The sequence below is a fragment of the Rhinolophus sinicus genome, linkage group LG03 (genome assembly GCF_036562045.2).
Source record: "Rhinolophus sinicus isolate RSC01 linkage group LG03, ASM3656204v1, whole genome shotgun sequence".
Taxonomy (NCBI): Eukaryota; Metazoa; Chordata; class Mammalia; order Chiroptera; family Rhinolophidae; genus Rhinolophus; species Rhinolophus sinicus.
Window position 1 is genome coordinate 131,201,153 of NC_133753.1, and position 27,161 is coordinate 131,228,313.

Below are 27,161 nucleotides of genomic sequence, written 5' to 3' on the forward strand. Positions count from 1 at the left end.
AGGCTTCTTTTAGATCATTTGAGAGGCATTGAATAGCCCTAAAATCATTCCCATGACTCACATCAAGCTGCTTGTGTATAATGAAGGTTAGAGAAGAACATGAAGAACATCCGATTACAGTTATGAAATCAGTGGGATTATCAAGCAACCTGATTTAGAAATATCCCTACAAAAGGGAAGTGAATTACTTCATACATGAGAATAAAAAGGCATAAATGAGAGGAGGTAAAATACTCCAATCTTTATTCATATTTATTCTATTGTGCATGAATAAATTCATTCCTCTTCATTCCTAGTGGTTCAAAGGACTTTCAGAAACATTGACTCCATTACTTGTTTTATATAGTTAGGATGTGAACTTTGGCACATATACAAACTAGAAATCCAACACAAATTAAATTATTTTAGTTTTTTAATAACATTGGACTAGTAACTATACCACCTTAGGCAAGTCACTTAACATTTATATGTATCGATTTCCACTCTGTAAAATACAGGGGGCTGGGCTAGCTGGTCCCTTCCAATCACACTGTTCTCATGCTATCAGCCTGAGGACTCAGCGCTGGTATTAAAAACGAATGCTTTATAAACGAATTAGTACACAAAACCTAAGACCTATGGTTTTCGCTCCTTTCCTTTCACAAGAAAATAAAATAAAATCCATTGTTTCCTCTTCAACAATGCCTTCTTGGCCATGTTTCAATCTCTCCTTTATTGGAGAAGGCCTAAGAGACTGGAATTTCATGCAGGTTGAATGTTCCCTTCTTGCCTATCATTTCTCTAATGGTTTCTGCCTTACGTATTACCCCATACATTCCACTTAAAAATATCGTGCTTCCCTGAAAATAAGACCTAGCTGGACAACCAGCTCTAATACATCTTTTGGAGCAAAGATTAATATAAGACCCGGTATTATATTATATTATATTATATTATATTATATTATATTATATTATACCTGATCTTATAGTAAAATAAGACTGGGTCTTATATTAATTACTGCTCCAAAAGGTGCTTTAGAGCTGATTGTCTAGCTAGGTCTTATTTTCGGGGAAACAATAACAAAAATGTAATAAATGAAGAGATATAACTTATTTTTGCTCATTCTTCAAAAGGTTTATCTAGCTTAAGTGTAAAGGAGAAACATTTACACATCTATATATGAGGGAGGGGGGGGTCCAAGAAAGTCATATGTGTATTGTAAGTGGCTTCTATTATTACAACATTTTAAAATCCAAAGACCGAATTTTGTGAAAAAGTTACGAATAAAAATAAACTCTCCTTCAAATTTCTAAGTAAAATAAAGTGCTAGAATAACCATGCAGTAATTAAATGCATTTTCTTTTTTCAAAGCTCCCCTTTTTCTGAAGAGAATTGATATTTAATTATACTTATTTTGGTAAATTCAAATTACTCTGCTTGTGTCCCAAGTCCCAGGAGATTTTCCTGACACACCTGTAGTACAGGAAGAAATACATATACATAGAAGTAACTTCAATCCTTACTGGGAAAATCTGAGCCTCAGTTGTCAAACTTTAGTTTGCATAAAAATCAACAGGGGAGCTTGTTAAAATTTCAGAATACTGGGCTCAGTGATGTGCACTGGCTCTCTAAAAAAATATGCATACATGTGTACATAAATTTATTATAGTTTATATTAACATAAAGGATGTGTAGCCCACAATTTATAACTAATAATAAAATGTATAATACTCTTTATTGTATATTCCACATAGCCAGTTGGATTTCACAGAATTCTTTCCTTTATTTTTGCTGAACTTTTCCATAGCCAAGCTATGTGTGTAACTGATGATTGAGTAGTTCAGACAAGAATGTTTGTTGATATTCTTGTTTATTGAAACAACTAAGACATATGTTGGAACTACACTTGCTTGTCAAGGAAGTGAGCAAAATCTTTGCTGTATTGAATGGATAACCTTTAAATATTGGAAGAATATTTCCTCAATTTTTTTGGCTATTGACAATAATCTGCATTACTAACATCTTTTCCATCATTTTCCTAAATCTAAACAACCAACAAAATGATTTATCAAGCACTGATGTGCAGCATTTTTCAAGCATTTTTCAACTTCCATGGTGTAAATTTTCCCACCATGGTTGATTTCAAGCTACGGATGAACGCTGAATTGGGAAGAGATGAACAGTTAACACACCATGTTATAGTATTTCTACCATACAAATACAATAAATGTAAATACCTTCAAGAGCACAGATCATAGTAAAATATAGTAAAATAATTAGGAGATGATGATTTTTTTACTATTTATTGCCTTTATTTATAATGCTATAATTTTAACAATCAGTTAACAAAAGACCTGAAAATCAACAACTGGCTCTGGTGAGTCAATGTGAGCCAGCACTTGTACACCACTGCCCTCCCTCTACTTTTTGTGCATCTGATTCAGAAGGTCTGTTGGGACTAGGAATTTTCATTTCAAAAAGCACCCCAAGGAGGTTCTGGTGCAAATCTCAGATCAGATTTTGAGGAATCCTGACCTAGAATATGTACTTTAGAGGTAATCCTATTCAGACTTTCTAACTAATTCTAATCCTTTAATGAAACACTTTGTTTAAGTAAACACTGGGCAAAATTTTTCAAGTGTGAAAACAGTTAGTGCAGGTAAGAATATGGGGCTCCCTCATTCACTGTGGACTGTAAATTAGAAAAACTGTTTTGTCGAGTAATTTGGTGGAATCTGTTAAGGTTTAAACACTCCATGACACAAAAACCCCATTTCTAGAAAGCTATCCTGCAGTGGCAATACATGGGTACCTAAAACATTTCTAACATTAATGTTCACTGCAGCATTGCTTGGTACAGCAAAATCCCCAGAACTTAAATGTCTTTAATAGGGAGCAGGATGCACAAATTATAGCATATCCACACAACAGACTATTAGGCAGCCATTATAAATAATGAAAGAGCTTTATATATGCTGCCTTAGAAATACGCCCAGGGTATATCGTTAAATTAAAAAAACAGCAGATGCAGATCTGTGGTGAATGTCAGCTGATGTTTGTCCAAAAAAGAACAAAAGTGGCGATACATCTATATCTATATCTGTATCTGTATCTGTATCTGTATCTATATCTATCTATATATATCTGTGGTTTCTGTGTGTATACAGAAGTGTTGGGGTAAGCATATGAAAAGTTGGCAGATATAAATGGTAGTTACCTGGAGGTGGGGGTGGGAAGAGAAAGGGAGGTGGGATTCAAGAGGGCATCATCATTTGTTTTCTTTCTAATCTATATACCTTTGCTTCAATAGCTTGAGATACAATTCACATACCATGCAATTCACCTCTTTAAAGTGCATTATTCAGTGGTTTTTAGTATATTCACAGACATGTGCAACCATCACCTCATATTACAGATTTTTAAAATAGTAAGGTATTGTGAGTGATTTTTTTTACTTTTCTATTTAATGCTTTTCTACATTTTCCACAAGATGAAAAGAGAGATTATTTTAATGGGAAAATATTCAAATATATCCAGAGTCCGCCAATCTGTGTTAGTATTTTAATTGATAACTCATGTATTAAGGAATGGGTTTCTTTGTTCTAACACTAGAACTTTTCGCAATTCTGAAATCTGAAAAGCTCTGGAAACCTAAAGTTTTTTTCATAATATTTGATAGCAAAATCTGATCTGAATGAATGTGATGCTATTTACAGTGTTTATTTATCTGTTATAGTGTCACTATTTGAACATTTTGCTATAATAATACTAGCATATTTGATGATGGATGGTGTCCAAGACTCCCAAAGGTGATACAATGTTAATATATAATTTATACACGTGAGTACCTTTCAAAAACCTTAGAAGTTCTTAATTCCAAGCCATATCTGACCCGAAGTATTTGAGTAAAAGTTTGTACCCCTGTATTAAGGAATATTAGAGAAAGAGTAAGTGAGAGTTGGGGAGGGAAGAAAGGAGACTTGCTGAATGGCAGAGGGATCAGCCTTGGGAGAGAAAAGGGAAACTGAGGCGAGGTGCATTCTTCCTGACACCATATTTCTGTATTTACTAGAGATGTTTAAACAAATGGCTGTCCCTGGTGTTGAGAACTTAGAAACATTACATGTGCCCTGGAATGAAAGATCATGGTGGAAACTCACTGCTCTATTCTGGAAGCAGATTCGGCTTGCGGGATCAGGTGCCTGCCAGGGTCCTATTCAGGCAAACCCAGGCTGAGTGCTAGAAAGGTGCCCTTTACATCTCCCTGTCAGTGGAGAGACTCGGTAGCTTTCGGGCATCTCCCTGGGGGTGGCGAAGCATTAACAACATCCTCTACATTTGCAATTTCAAAGGAGATTCTTAAATATTTAAAGTAATCCAAGACACTTAAAAATGCATGGGTTTAAATACCCTGATCCATAGTACCCCTCACTTTGCAGAGGCGTGAGTACAAGCATACTTGTTTATCTCGCTGGAAAGCATGAAGGGGGAAACTGCTAGGACAGATTTGGAGAAGACAGAGGAAGCAACCGACCTGGAGCAATCTTCCACCCAGTTCCCTGCTACCTCGGAAATCAGCTTAAAGGAGTCAAAAGCATTCTAATGCTTAGACTGAAGTCAGAGTCGTCTGCTTTATCCTGGAATGAAATCATTTTAAGTATAGCTGCCTTGCCACTGATCTATGCTCCATCTTGTTCAAAAGTGCATCAGCAAGGGATTTTTCCTGGGCTCACAATTTCAAAGCTTTTTTCAATAGCTTCCTGGCTGTGTAGTCTCGTAAGGAAGAGATGAGGCAGGAGTCACAGTGGAATGAGAATTCTTCTGGAGTCCTATGTTTTCCCTTCTGCCTGCCATTTTCCCAGTCCCTCATACCTGCTGTATTCCTCCTTCAGTTGTGGTGAGATAGGAACTCATCTTGTGTGCCTATGTATGTGCATGAGTATGGAGTGTGCACGCATGCAAGCATGTTCTATGTCCAGTAACACAAACCTGTCTGGAACTAAGCGATTCAGAAGCCACACCTAAATTGAACACAGTCAGCCAGGATGGAATAACACAAAGAGGGCAAGGAGAATGAAACCATAAAGGTCACCAAGTCCAGGCACGAGTGTTCCCAAGATTTCATTCAAAAGTTCCCTTTAAGGGTTTCAATTCAGAGTCCATTTATTGTAAATTTACAAATAATGATATGAAACTTTGCTGCCTCGTGGAGTCCACATCTAAAGCAACGACGTAGAACAAGGGAGAAGGATGCCTGTAGGAAATCAATGTGGCAACATGAAATCTCTTTCTAAACTGGGGGTGGTCTTGCCTGTCTCTCAACCCCCTCTCTCACTGGACTGTCTGTGTGTACTACTCATGTGATTACAGTTATTGTTTTATTTTTATTTGCCCCCACTGGATGGTGAGCTACAGAAGGCAGAACTTGTTCTTATTCACATTTGCCTCCATGCAGTGTTGTTTGAATTAAAATGAGTTGAAGTGGTAGCTTGACAATAGAAGAAACAATAGAAAATACAGAAAAGCAGATAAAAGAAGGCAGCAAGTCCAGTAACATGGAAAAACTCCACCTACTCCTAAAATTGTCTGGGAAATCATTGTGCAGTAGTTGATATTCAGAATGACATTCCAAAATTAGGAAGAAAAGGGGGAAAGGGATAAGGAAAACAACTAATATTTACTGCCAGCTTGCTCTGTGCTGGGCAAAGCTGTAGGCATTTTACTGTCCACCACCCACTTTAATTTCATAAAGCATACACCGTATTTGGGAAAGATTTCTGTGCAAAGTATTTTAAAGTTATAGTACTTCAAGAGTTAAAACCTTAGCTTTCTGGAAAACTTGACTATTGAAAAAGATTCGCTCTCTGAGGGCTCTAACTAGAATTTTATGGTCTGATTTTACTAATAAACCCCAGAAATCTGGAGACGAAACTTTTTAGAGCACACATAAAGAAGAGCTGAAAACAGGGTACTCAGGTATCATTCATCTCATTTAGAATATGAGTATTAAACATCTAATCTAAGGAAAACAAATCGTTTAGCTATATTCCCAGAAACATGCTGAAATGTAGGTGTACTTTAGTGCTGTGATAAAGGGATTGAAGCAAGCCTTGTGTGTGTGTGTGTGCGTGTGTGTGTTTTCTGTGTCCTTGATAACACCTTCTAGTAGTTTTCCTATATGCCTCAAGAGCATGAGGACAGTAAGTCTGTAGCTTGCAATTTTGCCAACCCAAAGACAGTCAGAGCTCGTGCACTTGGGAAGAGATCCTCACCTCCATTTTAATAATATCAGTTCCAACTTCAGTTCCTGAGTGCACAGGTTTTCCAGTTTGAGAAATGAGTCACTGTTGGAGACTAGCAAACTAATGCCAGCAACTCTGGAAAGCAGAGGCTCTTTTTTTTTTTTTTAAGATTCCCCTGCCATGTCCAGGAAAAAAATGTAGCAAATTTCTACAACAATCTCAGGAGAATTTTCTCTTTGGAACAAGATTTTACTGAAAACTTGGCAAAAAAGTGAAAAATAAAAAAAGGACCAGGAAGAATCTCTGGCTCCTACTATTCTAATTTCCTTAAGTGCAGGGACCTGATCTTACAGTTTTTCTTTGTATAATTGAATTACAAATAACAAAAACCTCTGAATTACAAATAACAAAGACCTGATCTTACAGTTTTTCTTTGTATAACTGAATTACAAATAACAAAAACCAAAGAACAGGGAACAGAGAATAACTAGGAAACTAGGAAACTTCTGCTGACAAGGTGACAGATGTGAACACTGTTCTGTGTCTAAACATAACCAGAAATTACAACACCCGTGTAAAGTAACCAACGTACTCTTTATACTATGGACAACAAAAGGTTGCATTTAGGGGAATGTATGTGCCCTGAAGCCTTTTATAGGGATCATGATAATACTAGCTAACACTTACTGAGTACTCACCAGGTACCTTTATATGAACCATTACGATCCCACTTTATAGATGAGGAGGGCAGAGAGGGGCTGGGACTGGGTGAGAATACCAACCTGAACTCACAAGTGCCATTGCTAGGCCATCTGGTTTTAGAGTTCGATCACCTAACCCCTGTACTATGGTATTTTATATGGCGCTTTAATTTCTAATTAGAGTACATTCTATTTGCCACAGCATATTAATTTATAAAAAGTAGACTACATTTAAAAAAGAACTCATGCTGGTCTTCCAGAGCCTCCATCATGACTCGCCTGGGCCTCCGAGAGCCCCATCCTTTCTTCAGAAGGCTCATAGCATTTCCAGGCCCTCAAGCCTAGCATTGAAGTGAAAATCTGATCAGGTTACCGCTTGGCTGATCAGCAAGCTGAGTGTCTTCAGATTAAAGCCTTCACAAGAATCTCTGTGGTCTGGTCCCTCCCTACCTTTCACCTATCTTCTCAGTTCTTGCCACTGCTCCCTTTGTATTTCACACTCAAATTGCCACTAGTGCCTTGTGCACAGGAGGCTTTTCACTCCTCTATGTCTAGGCACATACTTTACCTGTGTTTAGAACGGGTCTTCTCCCTGCCTCTGCCTACCTAGGGTCTCCTGGTCACCACTCAAATTCTTACTGTGGTTCCATCTCCTAAGAAGCCTTTCGGTGATGAGGTGCCCCTGCGTCTCCAGGCAGACCTGTCCGCTCTGCCTTTCCACAGCCTCCTTATCTGGTATGCATTTCGATCACTGCCTATAAACACCCTGTTTTTGTACTTGTTTCTCCTGCTAGAATATACTGAACACCTTCTGGCAGTAAGATTAGTATACCCAGCACAGGTCTGACCCTATGATTGACATAGCATTTAATAAAGTTAGCTGTTTATAAATGATGCTTTTACAGCTTCACATGCTGCGCAATTTCCAAAACAAACAAAAACCAAAACAGAACAAATATTTCAAGCAATCCCACAGAACTCACTCTAAAATCACACTCAAGCTTTTTCAACTAATAGAGATCATAGTCCAAGAATACCCAGTCGGTTTCAGGTTATATTTTCTCCGATACTTTATCATATTCCAACAAATTTTAGTTGGTGCTTCATTGAAGAAAAGTCAGGCTTTTCACCTCTCTACAACTTTCCCTGTGTGGAAAAACGCTCATACCCTTAAGTCCAACCTTTTTGTACTTTTCAGAAAAGTGCAGTAATTTCCTCATCATCTTAGTCTGTTTCTGATTTACAATTTATATACTTAAAATATCATCAACAGTTTTAACAACATGAAGTTCAAATCTCCACTGACACTAGTATGATTATATATGGGTGTGTATACATAATGCATATATAATGTATTTTAATCATTAGAAGAGATGATGATATAATTATTTTCCACTTCTAGATACATCTGGAGGTAAATGTATGATCACAATATAGAAACTTTAAGGTATAAGTCATTGCTGACAGTAAATGTAATCTCTACAAATCAGGCATGTAGAGATTTACATTAACTCTTCTTTGTCAGGAAAGTGTGAGAATGTAGCACGCTAACTGGCAGGTACTGACGGATTTAACATAGTGCTTCTACTTGTGGGATTTAAAAATATAAAGATAATGTTTTGGACATTCTAAAGGGAAAAAAAATCACACAATCCTGTCTTTTAGGCTTATTGACTGTCTCCTTTTTTGCCGTACAAGCATACATACAGTTTTATGCAATCTATATAAAATTTTATGATTAGTTATTTTGGTTCTTCTACCATTTAATTAGTTCCCTATTAAGGATCATCTGTTAACTTGCCAGTTTTTCATATTAATAGTTAATGGTACATAAATAACTGTGGCTAGGTAGCTCATTTTAAAACAAGGGGGAAAATCTCTCTTTTTTAGGATAAAAGCCTAGAACAAGATTTTAATGTTTATATAAAATGTATATAAAATGGTAATTGCATTCCAAAACATTGTACTAATTTGTAAAGCTCCCCAAACTGTACCAGATTCATCCAAACCCTAGCAGTCCTGGGTTTTATAATTCAATTTCCACTCGCCCCTAATTTTAATAAGAGTAAAATGCTCTCTCATTGTTTTAGTGAGATTTGGTATTTTCCCATATGTTTATTTACTATTCTAAGCCATGCGTAACTTAAGGCACAAGATAATATCTAATACTACTGAATGAATTAATGAACAAAATTTTGTGTTTACATTTTCATTATATTACAATAAGGTCTATGAGTTACAGGACCAATAATCGTTCTACCTCAAACCTCATAAATACCTTCTTTCACAAAAATACTGCTAAAAAAAGTGAAAAATGAAAAATTACTATAAAAGTTTCTTATCAGTCTCTAATAGTAAAGAATAACTATATATTTATATATTGACTATCAATACTTTTTAATTCTCCGGGGATTAAACAAATTACAAAACAAATTCTTCATTAGTAATTAACTTAAATTATTACAGTAATATATTTTAAAAGCTAGTATATATCATCCACTTCCCTAGGGCATCAATGCAGTATCCATTAGGAGGTACTACAAAGCTAAGAGGAATTAAGTTGAAAAGTAAAGTCTAGGGTTCTATACAGGGATATAGAGTGGGTTCCGGCGAGTATCTATGGGTATGGCCAACTACTTAGCTGTGGTCAGGGAAAGCCTTCCTTGCCTTTTTAGAAAAATTATAGTCTTGTCAATACTTTGGAAGTCAGCAGTCTTAGAATCTGCCTGTTCCACTGATACCAACAGTAAATTTTTAGAGCAGATAATTTTCTTTGTTCCTCAAACACGAACATTATTTATTCCTTTGTTTTTAAGAAAACCTTGTCTTAGCACTACAGCCAGTTAACAACTTAAGATTAGATTCTGTTCCAAAAATGAAAAGCTATTTATATATAACTCAAAGCATATTTTTTAATATAAAAACCAGTTTTATTTGGACGTTGTTTTCATGGGCTGGTCCATAGGAGCTTGTTTAATAAGATACTTGACAGCAGTACTGATTATAATTGTTCAATTACATCACATTATTTTTTCCAGCATCTTTTCCCAGAAGAAGATGCATTGATTGTCCCAGTTCTAAATGCTGAGAATCTATGGAACCGCTCACCACATGAGGCACTGTCCTCAAAGGCCCCAGAGCACATGTCATAGGCAGAGATGGACATATACTTCTAGACTTAGTTGTGGGATAGAAAGCTAATGTGCCTGGAGAGGAAAATGAATTAGCTTAGTTAACAGAAATATAATGTTAAATTAGAGAGTGTGGGGGACTACGCGTAAGTCAGCAAGACATAGTATAAAAGCTGGCAAACCAAGAAGTTTGCTTAATATTTACATTCCTGTGAACACAAGAATGTGAACCTGGAAGGAATGCAGTTGGAGGGGGACTAAGTGCAGCAGAAGGAGTACCAAGCACCAGTCCTGGCTGCCTTGGGAACAGGGCCCCTTCCTCATGTTAATGATTCTATAATAAGAAAAGGAGCACTTAAATGAATAGACATCTGGGGTAGAGCAACAGGTGTCTAGAGTAGTGCTTAGCAGTGGGTAGCTAAGGAGTGGGTGGTTTTTGCATCAGTGCAGTGGACAATGGATGAGTTCAAGGGGCAACTAAGGTTTATTGATAAAGCACTGACATGAGCCTGAGTGTTTGAGAATCTTCCTGGTATTGTGAAACTTGTCGACTCTCCCAAGGGCCTGCTTACAGTAATGTAAATAAATGCTAGTCCCTATACTTTCTGACAATGCTGTTTGGAAGGAATGCCCTAACAGGAGCAAGTAGATAATACACTGGAAAGCTAAAGAACCCTAAACTCAGCTTAAGAGAAAGCACAGTAGGATGCATAAGAGAATATACCTTTCAGAATAAAAGTTGTTTCCTCAATAGTCCCAAATTAAAGGAAACAAAAGCAGTTGTTTCCTAGTGGGCAGAGGGAGCGGTCAAGTCTTCATTTTATTATGTGGATAATAGTTACTTACAGACATTTTAAACAATATAGTATTGAAAAGTGTGCTTAGTTCCAACATTTCAAAACTTACCTCTAAAAGCACTAATATCCCCATAGTGTACTTGTAGTACAAAGTATTTACTTCCAGTCTCTCCTCCAACTCTGAATCCAACACCTAACAATTTACAAAAGAAGATAAATTAGTATTTTAGAAATGGAAATCTAAAATGAAGCTAACTTCAGGTTTCTATGAAATCCAAAGGGAAATAAAATAGCATATTGCACATGAAATTATGTTATATGAAAACGAAGATAAACTAGACATTCACTGGAAATTTCTAATATAATCTATCAATCCTTCTCAAAGCTCTGATAGAATTCTATATATAGTTCCCACTTCAGAACCAGAGTATCACGTACAGTTTAAGAAGACAACTGACTCATTTTGAAAGTAACAGAACAAAGCAAAACAAAATTCTGTCCTTGATTATTTAACAGACATACATAAACCTATTCTTTTACTTTGTGTTGTGTATATTTATATTCATTTTTATTTTCTGATTGAAAATAGGAAATAGATTTCTTAGGAAGTCTCAGAAGAATTACTTTTCTTTCCATATGAAAACAGATATCTGCAAGAATGTCACTGAGGAAACTGTTACAAACTAGATTACAAAGTCCAATATGCCAATACATTTTTGGACTCTGAAGGGTTCCTAATAGTCTTATTATTAATACAGTTTGCTAGTAAGCTAAAAAAAAAAAAAAATTTACAGAGAAACTATTTACAGGTGGAGAAAAATTTTTTTCTATCTGCTCTACTAATGGATTTTTAGAATGTCAACAAATCTATGACAGACCCCCTTATTAGTTTCCAAACTTATTTGATGGTGGTTGCCTGGTCAACTATAGAAAGGATTCTGAGACTCATTTGAAGAAAAGCAAACTAGATATCAGTTAGAGCTGGCATGAGTTAGGGAGGCAAGAGTGGAACACGTGCTCACAAGATGTCATCCCCAAACCATGGCAGACCTACTCTGTAACAGAACTGCACATTCCCTTTGGTATTAAGAAACATTCAGGTACTAAAAGAGAATCTGGTAATTCACTCATACGTTGGAAGCTATGAACAGTTTAGAAGTGAAGTCAGAAAGCCAACTGAGGTTTGGCATCACATTAAATACCCAGGTTCCAAGACTATAAAAAATAAAGTCTATTTGCTGAAACAGCAGTTTATTTAATTCCTAGCTCTCTTGGCTCATGAAATGCTCCTGCTGTCAAAAGGCAGTGTGCTGGAGGCCAAAAGTGGCTTGAGGTATACTCGGTTATTTTCTATCTAAACTGTTGTGTGCACAAATTACTGAACAAAGAGAGGCAGAGAAAAAGTAACTACCTAAATGAAACTTTTTTCAATATAAAGCAGGTGATACAGGGATTTTTAGTGTGAAATTGCAAAACGGAACACTGTCAACAACTGTTGGAAAGGACATATAATAAAAAGTACTTTGGAATCAGAAAATTAAGCAGCTGAATATGTACCTTCGGGGAGTCTGGTAGGGGGAGCATTTCTTGCCCAGGCATATAGAATATTGGCTTTATCTATACAGGTTCCTTCATCACAATACCTGAAGGGAAAAAAAAGAAGCTAAGAATTAAGATTCAAGTAGTAAAATGCATAAATCATTCACCATGGGCAGGGAGGATACAGGAAAATATTTGAAAGCAAAGTAAAATACATCAATATATTATCATTGCAGTCATAATAACTTAAGATCCTAATGAAGATTGGCACAAAGAATATTTTCAATGTGAAAAAGACACACATAAAAGATTTCTGATTGTTTATTTCTTTCCCAATGTAAAACAATCCTGTGCGGTAGCCATATAATTTCTAATTCAACATGTTCATATGTGGAATGTACACTATGTAATCAGGTACAAAAATAAACATTGAGTTCACACAAACCAAAGGTAATTCAGAGGATATTTAGAAGTAAACTAAAAGAAATGTCACACCTTTCCTCCTTGGGGATCAGTATTATCAATAAATCTTTTGTTGCTGCAACAAACTATGCAGTGCCTACCCTCAGGGGGTGAACAATACAAGCATATTCCACTCAACGGGTTCTTAGTGATTGATATAATATGTATATATATGACTTTTTTTTTTTTTTAGTTTATGAATACTGGTTGTGTCACAAGTTCTTTCATGTCATGCAAGTTAATCTTACAGAGTCTCAGTTTTCTGTCTTATAAAACAGAGAGAGTTATGCTTACCTCACAGAGTTATTCTGTAAGTCAAATGAGATATAAGTGAAAGCACTTTATAAAACTCAAAGCACTATTCCAGGGTAATGCATTATTTAACAAAATGTTCCCGTTATCTAAAGATTCAGCGTGGAGAGGCAGTGTTGGATGGTGAAAGAAACACAGGCAGAAAGACACATCTGAGGTTGAATCCCAGAACCTCCCCTGAACAGCTGTGTATCTTGGGCTTGTCTATAAGCCCTAGAAGGCCTTTCCTGTATCTTCATACATCACCAGCACAGGCCTCTCTGATAGGGCAACGGTGATGATGTGCGTAAGGCACTCAGTACGGTAACTAACACCTTGGTACCTACAATGGCATATCCAGTCTCATAAACGGTAAGCTGTGTGACTCCAAACCATACTTTTTTTCCCCCCATTTACACTATACTTCTTAGTTTGTTCTGTTATAGAATTGGATTTGTTCAAAACACCATTAGGTGACAGTTTTATGTTGCTTTTATATATTTGTGTTTTGGGAAATTGGCACCAAGCAAGGTCAAAGTCAGGAATTTAGGCAGATCTGAAAGGTTTGAGGACTGTCAAGGACAACAACAAACATAGCTTCTTGAGCAGGAGGTGGCACACATATGAAAAAATGTGCACTGCCCATGGCCTTGAAGGGAAGAGAGGGCAGACCATGGTGGCTTCCTATACACGTTAGAAGCTGGGGCTAGCAACTTGAAGAACAGCCAGGTCACAAATAAGAAAATCACTGGTAAGAAGTACCTTCATACTCAAAGGAAAGAACTCCTAACATGTTTCCTGCTTAGAGACAATAATGGGGTAAGAGGACAGGCAGTAAGTGCAGACAAATGTTATATGTCTGATAAAGGGGTGAGGAACCAGGAGCCAGGAGGTCCTACTAAGGTTATGTTCAGCAAATATTCTTGCTTCTACCAATCGGGCTGCAGAAAGAAACTGGATAATGTGCAATGTAAAACACACCAGATAGTGGTTTCTCACTGTTCACTGTCAAAAACAATAATATGCTTATGATGAAGGATCATTACCATGTGATACTTGTGCGCTGGAAAAATGTCTGTAACATCCTTGTGCCAAGTGTGTTAAAAGGCTTAGCGTATTGGAGAGTAGCCAAAAGCAAAATTTTCCATTGTGGCCTCATGTTATAATGGTTTAAGAAATGAGATTGTCAGATGTGATGAACTTCGTATCTCACTGCTGTCAGCTACGAAAATGTAAAGATCTGGGTGGCAATTTTCATAGCTTTCAACAAAGATCATAAATATACAAGTGCCTAACATCAATGTGATGACAGTTTTAGGTTAAACAAGATAATTATTTCCTCTGATACAGAAGTCCATTCAGTGTATGAACAGAAAGAACCAGAATGAAATATAATAGAGAAAACTGGTTGAGTAAAATTTTCTAAGCTACCTATTTGATTATGTTACTTGCTGGCACAAAATCTTTCAAACACTTCCCCAAAACAGGATCACAAAAAAATCCAAACATGGTAGCATAAGGCCTTTCATGATCCGGGACATTGTTACATCTACAGAAAAAAAACCCTTTTTAGTCATGCCAAGCTGCTGCCAGTTTCTAATCTCTCTCTTCAATACTGTTCCCTTTGCCTGGAAAAGCCTTTCCCCAACTCTCTGCCTAACAAACTTGTCCTACTCACCTTCTCCTTCAAGATTCTGCTCGAGTCTTCCTCCTCAGGGAAGCTTTTTCTGATTCCTATCCCATCCAACTTTCATTCTTTAACCACAGCACGCATCCTAACTATCAGATTATTTATCTCCTCTTCAACCAGGCTGGGCACACTTTGAGGTGTCGGGTCATATCTTTCACTCTGGACTCTCAACACTGGTAACCCTGCCTGGCCTTCAGCAAATATTCAAGAAATGGTTGGTAAAGTTAACGTCTAAGTATGTTTTTAACTTTTCATACACAAACACTTAAATAACTGAATTGGCCTACGTTCTATTGTACTGTCAAATATAACAATTATTTTTTAATTTAGTTAAGAAGTTTAACTAAAATAATAAATAGTAATAAATTTGAATTATTACTTGCCTGGTATTTTGCCCAAATCAACTTACATTCACTCTCACAAGAACACTGCAAGTAGCTTATACTTTAAAGCCAAATAAGCTCAGAGAGTTTAAGTAACTGCCAAAGATCACACAGTCAAGCCATGATTCAAAGCTCTGGCTGTCACACTTCCTTCTGTCTCAATTCGTGAGACTGATTTATAGGCAGAGAATGATATTACATAAAGATGAGCTTTGATGATTACTTTCATATCTGAACTAAGATGCAATTTGTGTATGCAATTCTACAATCAAATTCTACATAAAATAAGTTCTTCTGACTTATCCGCAAAGAGACAATGATTTTATATTTAATTCTCTTATCAGGTCTGCTAAAAGAAGAGCTTCAAAAGGAAACTTTGGTTTGATTTTTTTTTCAATCCTGTTTTATGATTTTTTAAAGAATGTATTAAACTCAAGACTGAGTCAAGAATGACTCACTGGAAAGAACTGAGATAGTGAAACTAATCCTAAAACTTAATGAGTGAGAAGACTAAGTGAAGAGGAAAAACAAGAGGCCAGGAGAAACAGATCCTATAACGGATAACACAAGAGAGTGGTGAAGAGCACTGGGATAAAATTCCTGCCCCTTTTCATTTTCAGATTTCCATTTCCCATTTTAAATGAAAATAGCATCATATTTTCTCCTCATAAAATGACCCACAGGATAAAGCTGATATTGCATACTTTGGCTTTCCAAAAAGGGACCTATAAAAATAGGATTTTTACTATCTTTGTTAATTAGAAGAATCTTAAGGCTAAGAAGCAATGTAACCCTTGATCAATGGTGTTGTAATTTCAGGCATCATCAACCAGGTTCCTTATTCTTATAGCAGCTTCTCTTAAAGGCTCCTCCAGATTAAGCCAATTAATTGTGAAGATTCACATAGCTCCCTTGCGGTTTCTCAGGATTCATTGCAAAAATGATAAGAATTAACATTTGAAAATAAACCTATTCTGGATTCTTGAACCTTTGCTGTAGAACCTTTTCACCTCTAATCCATGGGGAAACCATTCAGATGGCATGAATATTTTCAAACTATGCCAAGAACTGAAAAGTGCTAGCCTGTCATTTTGAATTATCCAAATAAAGCATGACTGACTGTTAAAGTACCCTCTGGTTGTATCTGCTAAAGGCTATTTAAAGTCCAAGGTTACTCAGGGAAGATCAGAACCGATAACTCCTTTCGTCTTATGGTTAAAAAACATTACAAAAACAATAATAATAGGTTTGTCAGGCCCTCAAGTTACGTCTAATATGGCGTTCCATTCCATTTGTAATGCATTAAGTATCTAAGAGAACCACAAGAAAATGAATCCAAAGTTAGAGAGTTTCTTTAACAAACACAACATAAAATCAATGGTACATGTGGCATGTCCTTACCTTTCAAAATTGTGTCCAGTGAGTCAGGTACTCAAATCTCATTAACTACTCTATAAACCCATAGGACATATTTCCCAATTCAGACAAATCCAATGTGAATTTTAATGCAATGGGTATGCATTAATATAGTAACTACCCGGATACAGAATGGGAATACGAAACAAGAAGTGATTAAAAGCACCAGGCTGAAAAACAGTATCATGATGTCCATACCCCACCCCTCCATGAGTTTAGAGAGGCAAAAAGTCCATAAAAGCAGAGGGTGTGTCTGTTTTGTCCACACCAAACTCTCAATGCCTAACAAAGTATTTGGCACAAAATGGATGATTAGCGTTTTATTAATAAATGAATAAGGATAATAGGTACCATTTATTAAGTACTCCCATGTGCCAGGCACTGTGCAAAGCACATTATTTACATCCCCCCACTCTTCATGATAGCCTCATTAGGTGGGATTAATATCCCCATTTTACAGATTGGGAAACAGCCCAGTACACTTTACATAACTGAATAATGTTTATTACAACTATCAAGTAGTAGAGCTGAGACGGGAACCAAAGATACTCTGATTTCAAAGTTGTGGCTGTACATTAAATGTTAGAGTACGGTTGCTACAATATTGCTATTGTGTTCAACATAAATACTAGTTTTAGGAGGAAAAAATAAGGTTCAAAATTATGTAATGTTTGTTTCTGTTGAAACTGTCAAAACGGTTACAACCATGACATTCTATTTTACTAAAGTTGACACTAATCTACTAGGAACTGATCGGTTCCTAAGGAACTCCTATCAACGCCTCTAATCCAGGCACCTAAAAATTAGCCAAGAAACATGATCATTAGTGACTAGAAATTAGAACGAGATGCCAAGTGTATTTTAACGAAGATCCTTTATACTATCCTGATATGCAATATAATACGAATTTATTATAATATTAAAGTAGAATAAGGAAATGAATACAATTTAATTTTTAGCCTAGCAAAAATGTATGCCTAAACTTTGCTACTGCACTCAAAGACACATTTTACAGTGCTTAGAACAAGCAAAACAGTAGATTTTGGAGACTGTGTTATTTTTATTTATACTGACAAGGATGTTATATGTATGTTTAATTTTAGAAGTCTGTTAAGGCAGAAACAAAGAGGGGATTGCGGAAGACAGACTGTGAATCTTGCTGCACAGTATACAGATGACGGGTAGCAAAGATATGGGGAGGGTGCATAAGGACAGCATATGCAAATACCATTCTCAACCAAAGAATCCTTATCACCACGATGGAGGCAACGAAGCTTTAGTAACATGATCCTAAAAAAAATCGTCATTCAAATGAGGAACCAAGCAGGTGTCTCATATACAGGTATATACAGAGAGATATGAAGATATGTATATATAGCTATGTATATCTCTATGTATTTATGTATATGTTTTAGCTATTTTCTCTTTCCCCTCATTAGCATCGGTAACCCTGTGGAGATAGTGGCATTTAAAAAGACACAGCAGGTGGTTAATAAATAGAAGCAGTTGAAAGGGATTTAAGCTAAAGCTTCAGAGGATGGTAAAGCACTACTGCTTTAGCTAGAGAATGATTCCAACTTAGAACAGTTGGAAATAGCCTCATTCAACCAGTTGGGATTCTTCTTTAATAAAAAAGATCAAGCAACCCGTAGAAACCATTTTTGATGTGTGAAGAGTAGTTGGTCATAGCGTCTTTAGAAATAGTTTTCAAATCAAATATTAATTACTAATGCCACACATAATTTTAGCTCTACATAGAAGATCATGCCAAATTACACAGCAGGACACATAAGAAGCCCATTCAGTTTAATCACCGACTATTGTGAACACAGTCTTTTACAGTCATAAATTGCTTTAAGCCCTAAGTCCTGTGCTCTGCAGAATAAAGATGCACAAACGTATACAATCTCACATTACAAAAAGACAGTGCTCCGGAATTACCCCAAATGCCAAAAAATTTATATGAACAAAATTATAATTTTCAAATCCTGAAACTCTCCGTAGCTAACACCTCATTACATTTTTAAAAAAGTGATTAGAGTAAACAAAAAAAGTAGAGAAAATATTCATAGGATCGATAAAGGCAATATTTCAATTTCTAAGAGTTCCTCAAATTTACCATTTTTTAGTGGAGAGCAGTAATAAAAAATTTATATCTAAATGATTCAGTTTTCACCACCTCATTTCCCTTTAAGACCCTAAAAAGCTCAAAAGATTACCTACTCACTTAGGGCTCCTATTCAGGCAACAAACCTGGGGAACTTAAAACACTACCCTTTGAATTAAGTATGTCAGTACAAATACAGTCCAACAAATCATGTTATTGTTATGCTTTTGCACCACTCTTGGTGCTATTACTCTCCGTTGGTCCCTAGATGTTTAAATTTCCTTTAAAAGCCTGGGAAAGAAGATATGAGGGTTGTATCTGACAAGTACTGCTGCCTTCTTTACATAGGCCATCGGAGCTGCCGCTTTTCCATCAGCTAGTCCTTATTTATGCACATCCTCCAGAGGTACATTAATTCAGAATGGAGCACCCGGAACACTCTAACTATAAAGGGACCACCCTACAGTATATTAAAAGGTTCACATCAATGTATGCAATTTAAATGCACACGTATATAATTAACTAGACACATTACCAGCGTGAGCTGCTAATTTGGAATGAGACACAAAAGACTGGAATATGTGCAGAGGAAAAAAACTAAAATTAAAATGACTACATAATGAAAACTGCTTCATGCTGTGCCTAGTATTTTCATGTAAACTTAATGTAACTGTAAATATATTTTAATGAACAGGAGAAAGAAGCAATTACAAAGTGCAACGGAGGGCAGCACAACAGTGAAACCCTATCCGAAGAGCTCTTTGCCTCATATTAAAAGTGCCCCGTGAAGACGGGAGGAATTTTAACTTCATAATGTCACAGGAAAAATGTTTTGTTTATTAGAAACACAGACCTATGTACCAACCTGCAGAGAGTGAAACTAGAACACTCAAATGAAAATGAGGAAACCCTAGCTAACGAACAAAAAAAGAGAGGAAATCCGAGCTTAACATTTTGGTGTTAAAATATCCTATTAGTTTTTTCTTCTTTCGCTAAAACAGCTTTGTATTCCCATAAAGGTTTCCCTGAGAGTGTAAATGAGTTCTTGATATGCTTAAGCATCAAAAACCATTATTGGTATCATAACTAAAAAAAATATATATGCAAGTTTGGAAATCTTCATTTAAGTAGTGTCTGTATCTTAGAGAAATGAAGAATACATTTGCATGTGTACAATGAGTGCTATGAATTCCATGAATTAAACATTTTAGAAAAATAATGCAAGGCTTTTGACACTGATAGATTTTTGTTATTAGTATTATAATTTAGGTGGGATGATAAGAGGCTAAGCAGCTGGGAGACATCCGCTGTCTCCAGAGCTGAGCCTATGTGGCCCTGGGGGTGGGGAGCAGAGGATGTTTTGTGAAGTGACAGAAAAGCTCAGCCCATGAAATATCCTGTGAGCTCTAATTCTTTAAAGACGCATGGATTTTGCTAAATATTAGGGAATAAAAGTTTATTCCATTTTTAAATGAAAAGTAAGGCTAGATTGCAGAAGTCAGAGTAACATGAACAGTTTTACTTAATGCATATCTCCCAGTTTTCATATTGAACAGATAATGTATTATCTGTTCAATATGGGAGATATGCCATATATAGTTTTGTTTTCTTGTTTTTTTTTCTACTTTTAAAAGTTAGATGAACACTCTGGGCTTAGTTAAAAGAAGACGAATATCCCAGACAATAAAAAGCTAAACAAGTTCATCACCATGAAACCAGTATTACACAATGTTAAAGGGACTACTTCAAGCATCGAAGAAAAAAAGACCCATCAAAATATGAGTAATAAAATGGCAATAGCTACAAATCTATCAGCAATTGCTTTAACTGTAAATAGATTAAATGCTCCAATCAAAAGACAGGGTGGCTGATCATAAGAAAATAAGACCCTTACATACGCTGCCTATAAAGAGACTCACTTCAAATCCAAAGACACACACAGAGTGAAAGTAAAGGAATGAAAAAAGATATCTCATGAAAATGTAAACAAACAAAAAAAAGTTGGGGTAGCAATACTTATACCAGACAAAATAGACTTTAAAACAAAGACCATAACAAGAGACAAAGAAGGACCCAGTAGTCCCACTTCTGGGTATTTATCCAAAGAAACCCAAAACACTAATTTGAAAAGACATATGCATCCATATGCTCATTGCAGCATTATTTACAATAGCCAAGAGACGGAAGCAACCTAAGTATCCATCAATAGATGAATGAATAAAGAAGAGGTGGTACATATATACAATGGAATATTACTAATCCATTAAAAAAGAATGAAATCTTGCCTGTGAAACAACATGGATGGACCTTGAGGGTATTATGCTAAGTGAAATAAATCAGATAGAAAAAGACAAATACCATATGATTTCATTTATATGTGGAATCTAAACACCAAAAATAAATGAACAAACAAAAAAGAAACTCATAAAGAGAACATTTTGACAGTTGCCAGATGGGAAGGGGTAGGTGAACAAGGGGAAAGGCATTAAGAAGTACAAATTGGTAGTTACAAAATAATCATGGGGATGAAAACTATAGCATAGGGAATATAGTCAATAATATTTTAATAACTATGTATGGTGTCAGATAGGCATTAGGTTTACAGAGTGATCACTTTATAATTTATATAAATGTCCAATCACTATTTGGTACTGAAATTAACAGAATATTGTATGTCAACTGTAACTGAAAAACAAAACAAAACAAAAAAACATTATTTAAAAAAGGAGATGAATAACAGCATCAATTACTGTCCTTGTTTTATGGTTATAAAGTCAATTATAACAAACCTGTAGATTAAGTAGGAATGTGGGCTGCCAGGCAGATTTTAAAAATCTGTTTAAAATGGCACGGGTATAATGTCATCAAGAATTCTGATTACTCAACGATGCAACTGAATGGCAAAATACAGTAGCCTACCTGCTTGTGGTGCTTCAACCAGTGCACACACCTCCAACTCCTCATAATGATGCCTTTCCAATCTGACTCAGTACTTGCATGCAACTTACATTTATAGAACTATGGAATTTCAGAGCACAGGAGAGTTCTACAAATGATCTAGTGAAAGTCCCTTGATAAAATGAAGAAACCAAGGCCAGCCCATATGGGATAGATAACCTACCCAGGGAATCCAGCCAATTAGTTCACTACTCTTTCACTCTATTATGTTGCCTTTTAAGTAATAATTTTAGCAAAATAATATGTGTAGCAATTATTTTACTCAAAATTGCTGATTTTACTTTCATTTACATTTTTCTTTGAATTCTGTTTCCCCAACAGAGAAATCCTTTCCCCAACATAGAAGTCTATAAAACGAAACACTTTACAGACTTAATATCAAAATAGTATACTAAAGAATATTAATAATTTTTTTAAATAAACTTAATTGGGGAATATTGGGAGACAGTGTGTTTCTCCAGGGCCCATCAGCTCTAAATCGTTGTGGAGGGCACAGCTCAGGTCCAAGTCCCGTAGCCATTTTCTATCTTTAGTTGCAGGGGGTGCAGTGGCAACCTTGTTGTTGAGAGCTCATGCTCTAACCAACTGAGGCGTCTGGCCGCCCCCTCTGGCAGCGCAGCAGCAGCTCATTGTCTTCAATCTAATAGTAGAGGGCGCAGCTCACTGGCCCATGTGGGAATAGAACCAGCAACCCTGCTGTTCAGAGCTCGCGTTCTAACCAACTGAGCCATCCGGTCGCCCCAATAAGTATTTTTAAAGAGCCAAAACAATGTGTTTGCGCTGATATTTCTTTAACATGAGAACACTGAGCTAGGTTTAATTCATTTTATATAACTTTTCTTAATTACAATCATAAAATTTAAGTGATTTGTTATTTTTTCACTCATTCTCTTCAACCAAGGTGAAGCTAAAGCAGGTTTTTAAAATTCACATCCTTTCTAGTTATTTTTGCTCATTTTAACCCAAAGGTAAATTTTGCTAATTTCAAAAGAAATATTTTTAAAACAAAAAAACCAAAAGATGTGATTTGCTGAATCAGATTCAGAAAAGCTGTCAGAGAATAATATTTTAATCTCAGCATTCTATTTACAAAAATTTACTGAAGAGCAAAAACTGGAATGTTGATATCAAAGGGTAGTAACTGATTTGCTGACTCCATTTTTACATAAACTTGGTCATGTGAGTTGGGTTCCTATGTGATGGTACCCCTTTCATCAAATAGCTGAAGCCTATTAACAAACGCTTTGATGATACTTGGTCCATGGAGATTTCCAATAATTTCTCTGTGCTTTTAACAGTTCCAAATACATATTACAATTGTTTATTATAAAAATGACTAGAAAGCAGTTGTTGCATGCCTCGCATCAGCCTAATAAATATTAGGATGCAGAGAGAAAGGTCTAGCAATCTATGTGATTACGCAGAAACAGGACCACAAAACAGATCCCTTCTCAATGCAAAGACGCACTAGACATTCTGTTCTAAGTAATTCTGGCTCTTCATGCAAAATATGAGGCTTAAAAAGCACAGCTATTTTCAAGTTCACTGATTTTCATGAACACAAAAGAACAAAATGAAAGGGAATATCTCAAGCCACAATTATGCTGTAAGCTTCTGGGGGTAGAAACGTATCTATGTTAGAACCTCCCACAGCATCTGCTGCCGTTCTGGTATATAACAAGCATTTAATAGATGTTTATTGATTGTTCGTGACATGATATTAAGACTCACCCCAGTGATTAAAATACATTCTAAAACTGCAACAGTTACTTGATAAATGGGACACAGTATGGTGAAATGGAAATAACTTTGGGTTTGAAACCAGACAACCTGGGGTTCAGTCCTGGTCTGACACTAACCAGCTGTTGCCACCTTGAGTAGGTTACAGAATTTGAGCTTCAGGCTCTCCTCCTTGTCTGTAAAGTACGGATGGTAACACCTGCTTTGCAGAGATGTTAGGACAAAATGAAATGGTGTATACAGATCACCTAGCGTGGTGTCTGGGATGAAAGACTACGCAGTGAACACAGCCATGGTGCTCTTTGGGTTGGATCATGAACTTAAAAATATAAACATCAGAGTATCCATTGTCCAAATGTTTTGTCTTTCTTTTCAAGCTCTGTGCACCTTAACACACTACCTATGACAACAGACATATATTTTTTAAGTCAGTGTCAAAGACAGATGGATGTGCGCCAAAGCAGACTAAATAACAATGATAATCAAAACATGATAACCGTTTGATGCAAAAGAACAATGTCCTTTTCTAAAAAAGAAATATTCTGCCTATTGATTAATCAGTTGTAAAATACTTGTACAGATACACTCCGTACTTATAAAAATACACATTTTCTACACCCCTTTGTACTATGAGCCCGTTGTCCCTTACCAGTAACTTCCAGTGGATGAAGGCATATTGCATCCAAAAAGTAACATATGATGGACAGTATCCATGCTGGCACGAGGCTTGAAGTCAACTGATAAGAGAAAATAATATATGAATGTGAATACAAGTTCTAATTCTGTGACAAATATCACAAGAGACTGCAACATTCAACAGTTTGAATAGCTGTATAACAAAGATGTTTTGATGCTCTTAGGATAGAATGCTCTGGTTATATAAACTGTCTTAATCCTGAAGATGAGCATGATTTGATAATTTAATTTAGTAGAATAGTAAACTATTATGTAATAAAAAGAGAAAATAATAACTAGTAGGCTGAAACCACACATATACCCACATATACTTTTTAATGGAAGACCCCCTTTTAAAGTGATGAGAGCGTTATGTGGATATAAACATGAAAGCACCAGGCTATGTATTCACAATATATTTCCTTCCAGATTTCAGTAGAGAGCTGAGTACCATAAAACACTGTACAACACGGCACTGAAACAGAAGCCACAGTGAGTGGTCAAAACATGAGCAAAAGAATTCACAACACAAATTTACTACCATCTTAAAATAACAGTAGTCAGTAGGATGTGATCTAGAGAAAGAAATTTACTAGAAAAGTGGAATATGTGTCTTTACAAAAACACAAAAATGTTACTTTCCTCCATGAGCCCTGTGCACTTATTAAAGGGATACTGAAACTTACACAATGTCGTTTCTCGTTTTTTCCTATTAATAGTGGTGGAAAGACACTAAAATAAACAAAAATCAGTTCAGAGGTAAAACAAAGAAAAGAAATCAAAGATAAGTACACTATCATTATGGTTAATAGTGAGCATAAGTCCCTTTCCTGGTTTGGGTTTGGTTCATCCCCTTTCATCTGCATTCAACATGCTATCCAAAGGGCCAGTTTACAAGTCAACTTTACACATTAAAAACGCTGAGTAGCCTAAAACGACCTTAAGTCTCAAATGTATGTAAAATGCGTCTTTTAGCTCATTTTGTTTGTTTGATAAAATTAATAAAGCACCATTTATTGCTAAAATATGTATCTGAGACATGAGTTTTTATAAAATTGTTCTACATCAAACTACAGCACCATGACCTGCAAAGTGTGGTGATCACAAAACACAGGGCACCTACTATGAGATATCTTGTCTCAACTTTCAGGGAAAATATAAAGCCTTTCACTTACTGCACTGAAAAATAAGAATTTAGAGCCTAAAACTCACATCTTGAGATTTTCATACCACTATTTAAAAAACTAACAGAGAATGGATAGAAAATGGACTTGATGTAACCTGGGGCTTTGTATTCTATTAGAAAAGAACACGGTAAGCCTAGGAGATTGAAGAAGCTACTTGGAAGGAAAAAATCAATTGGAAGTTACAACAGTTCACAAGTCATAGAAAATAATATTGTTACCAAGCTTTAGTTGTTAGCAAGAGAAAGAGAAGGAAGAAGAAGGATTCTGTCTCCGTAGACTCACTCTCAAGTTGAGTGCAGGATTTCCTTCCTCCCTTCCAGAATCCTCTCAGGGGATCAGTCATGGCAGTTGGAAAACCGAAAAAGCCCTCAGATGGGAGTATCTGGCCTTTATTTCTTTTATTCACTTAAAATTTAGTTTGGTATGCGATACAATTTGTTATCTCATATTCATTTTTGTCAAGTGGCTTATATCACTCTGTGGACATCTATAACATTTTGGTCTCACTGTACCCACCTCTCCATCTTTTTTTTTTTTTTTTTAATATTCGTATCTCTCTGCCAATCCATGAGAGGTTTGTCAAATAAGAGGCTGCCTCTGCTGCTTTTGCAAAACCTCATATGTAGATGATTATATGGTTCCCATCTCTTGCAGATTCTATTAATGGTGAATTATATTAGTAGATTTCCTAAAATTGAATCATTCTGGGAATACTTGTATTGAACCAACATGGCCAAGTGCATTTTATCAAGAATTAAATTCATAAAGATATATGTATCCCTATGTGAGCTGCAGCATTATTTACAATAGCCAAGACATGGAAACAATCTAAGCATCCATTGACAGATGACTGGACAAAGATGTGGTACACACACACACACACACACACACCACATACAATGATACTACTCAGCCATAAAAATGATGAAATATTGCCATTGTGACAATATCCATAGAGCTTGAAAGCATTATACTAAGTGAAATAAGTCAGATAGAAAAGAACAAAAACTGCATGATTTCACTTACATATGGAATATAAAACAAAAAGTAGCAAACTACCAAAACAAACTCATAGATACAGACAATAAAATGGTGGCTACCAGAGGGGAAGCGGGTAGAGATCAGTCAAAGGGGGTAAAGAGGGTCAAACAGCGGTAACAGAAGGAGACTAGACTTCGAGTGGGGAATATGCAATAGAGTACACAGGTATCAAATTACAATGCTGTACACCCAGAAATTATATATGTTATTAACCAATGTCACCTTAATAAATTTAACTTAAAAAAAAATCTGTTGGATGCAAAAGAACGTGAGTCTGAGGTGTTAACTAAAAATTCAGGTGGAAATACCCAGTATAATATTGGAATTACGTGATTCTTGTTCAAGAAAGAGGTCAGAAAATTACATATTTGGGAATCATTCAAAAATTGAACCGTAGAGGCAAAAGGGTGGACAAAAGCATGAAAAGTGAAAGTAAGAACCACAGAAAAGGCTCAGGACAAGTTTTAGATCAAGCCTTGAGCCATCAAGGTCTGTGCAGGGGACCCCAACAGTGTCTTTTTTGTATTAACGCACTGTGTGTACTGCTATAAAACAAGGCACACAACATTTTAGAAAAAGTGGGTTATCATTAAATTTTCAAAATAAAATCTTAATAAGCAAAAGACTCAGGTAAGGACAGAGAGGAGACCTGTTGAGAGAGGAATAAATCTTGAAGACAACAACATACAACCTTTGTGGCTTTTCACGTGAAAGGAAAGCTAAATGCATTGCCTGGGTCCCTGCGTATACAAGAGGATCTTCTAATTGTCTTTTGTAAAGGGCAAAAATTATTCAGAGTATAACTTCTCTAGCCATTTT

The 27,161-nt window shown here is 36.0% G+C and overlaps 1 protein-coding gene across 39 annotated transcripts in view; it reads right to left on the reverse strand.

The window, feature by feature from the left end:
- The window catches only part of PAM (peptidylglycine alpha-amidating monooxygenase), a 260,955-nt gene that overhangs the window by 79,033 nt on the left and 154,761 nt on the right, over nucleotides 1-27,161 (reverse strand). For all 39 annotated transcript variants that reach the window (XM_074328672.1, XM_074328669.1, XM_074328654.1 and 36 more), the window contains 3 exons: nucleotides 24,089-24,176; nucleotides 12,411-12,496; nucleotides 10,963-11,046 (listed from right to left, as the gene is read on the reverse strand). In XM_074328672.1, the coding sequence (XP_074184773.1) occupies nucleotides 10,963-11,046; nucleotides 12,411-12,496; nucleotides 24,089-24,176 (258 nt within the window). The remainder of the gene's footprint in view (nucleotides 1-10,962; nucleotides 11,047-12,410; nucleotides 12,497-24,088; nucleotides 24,177-27,161) is intronic.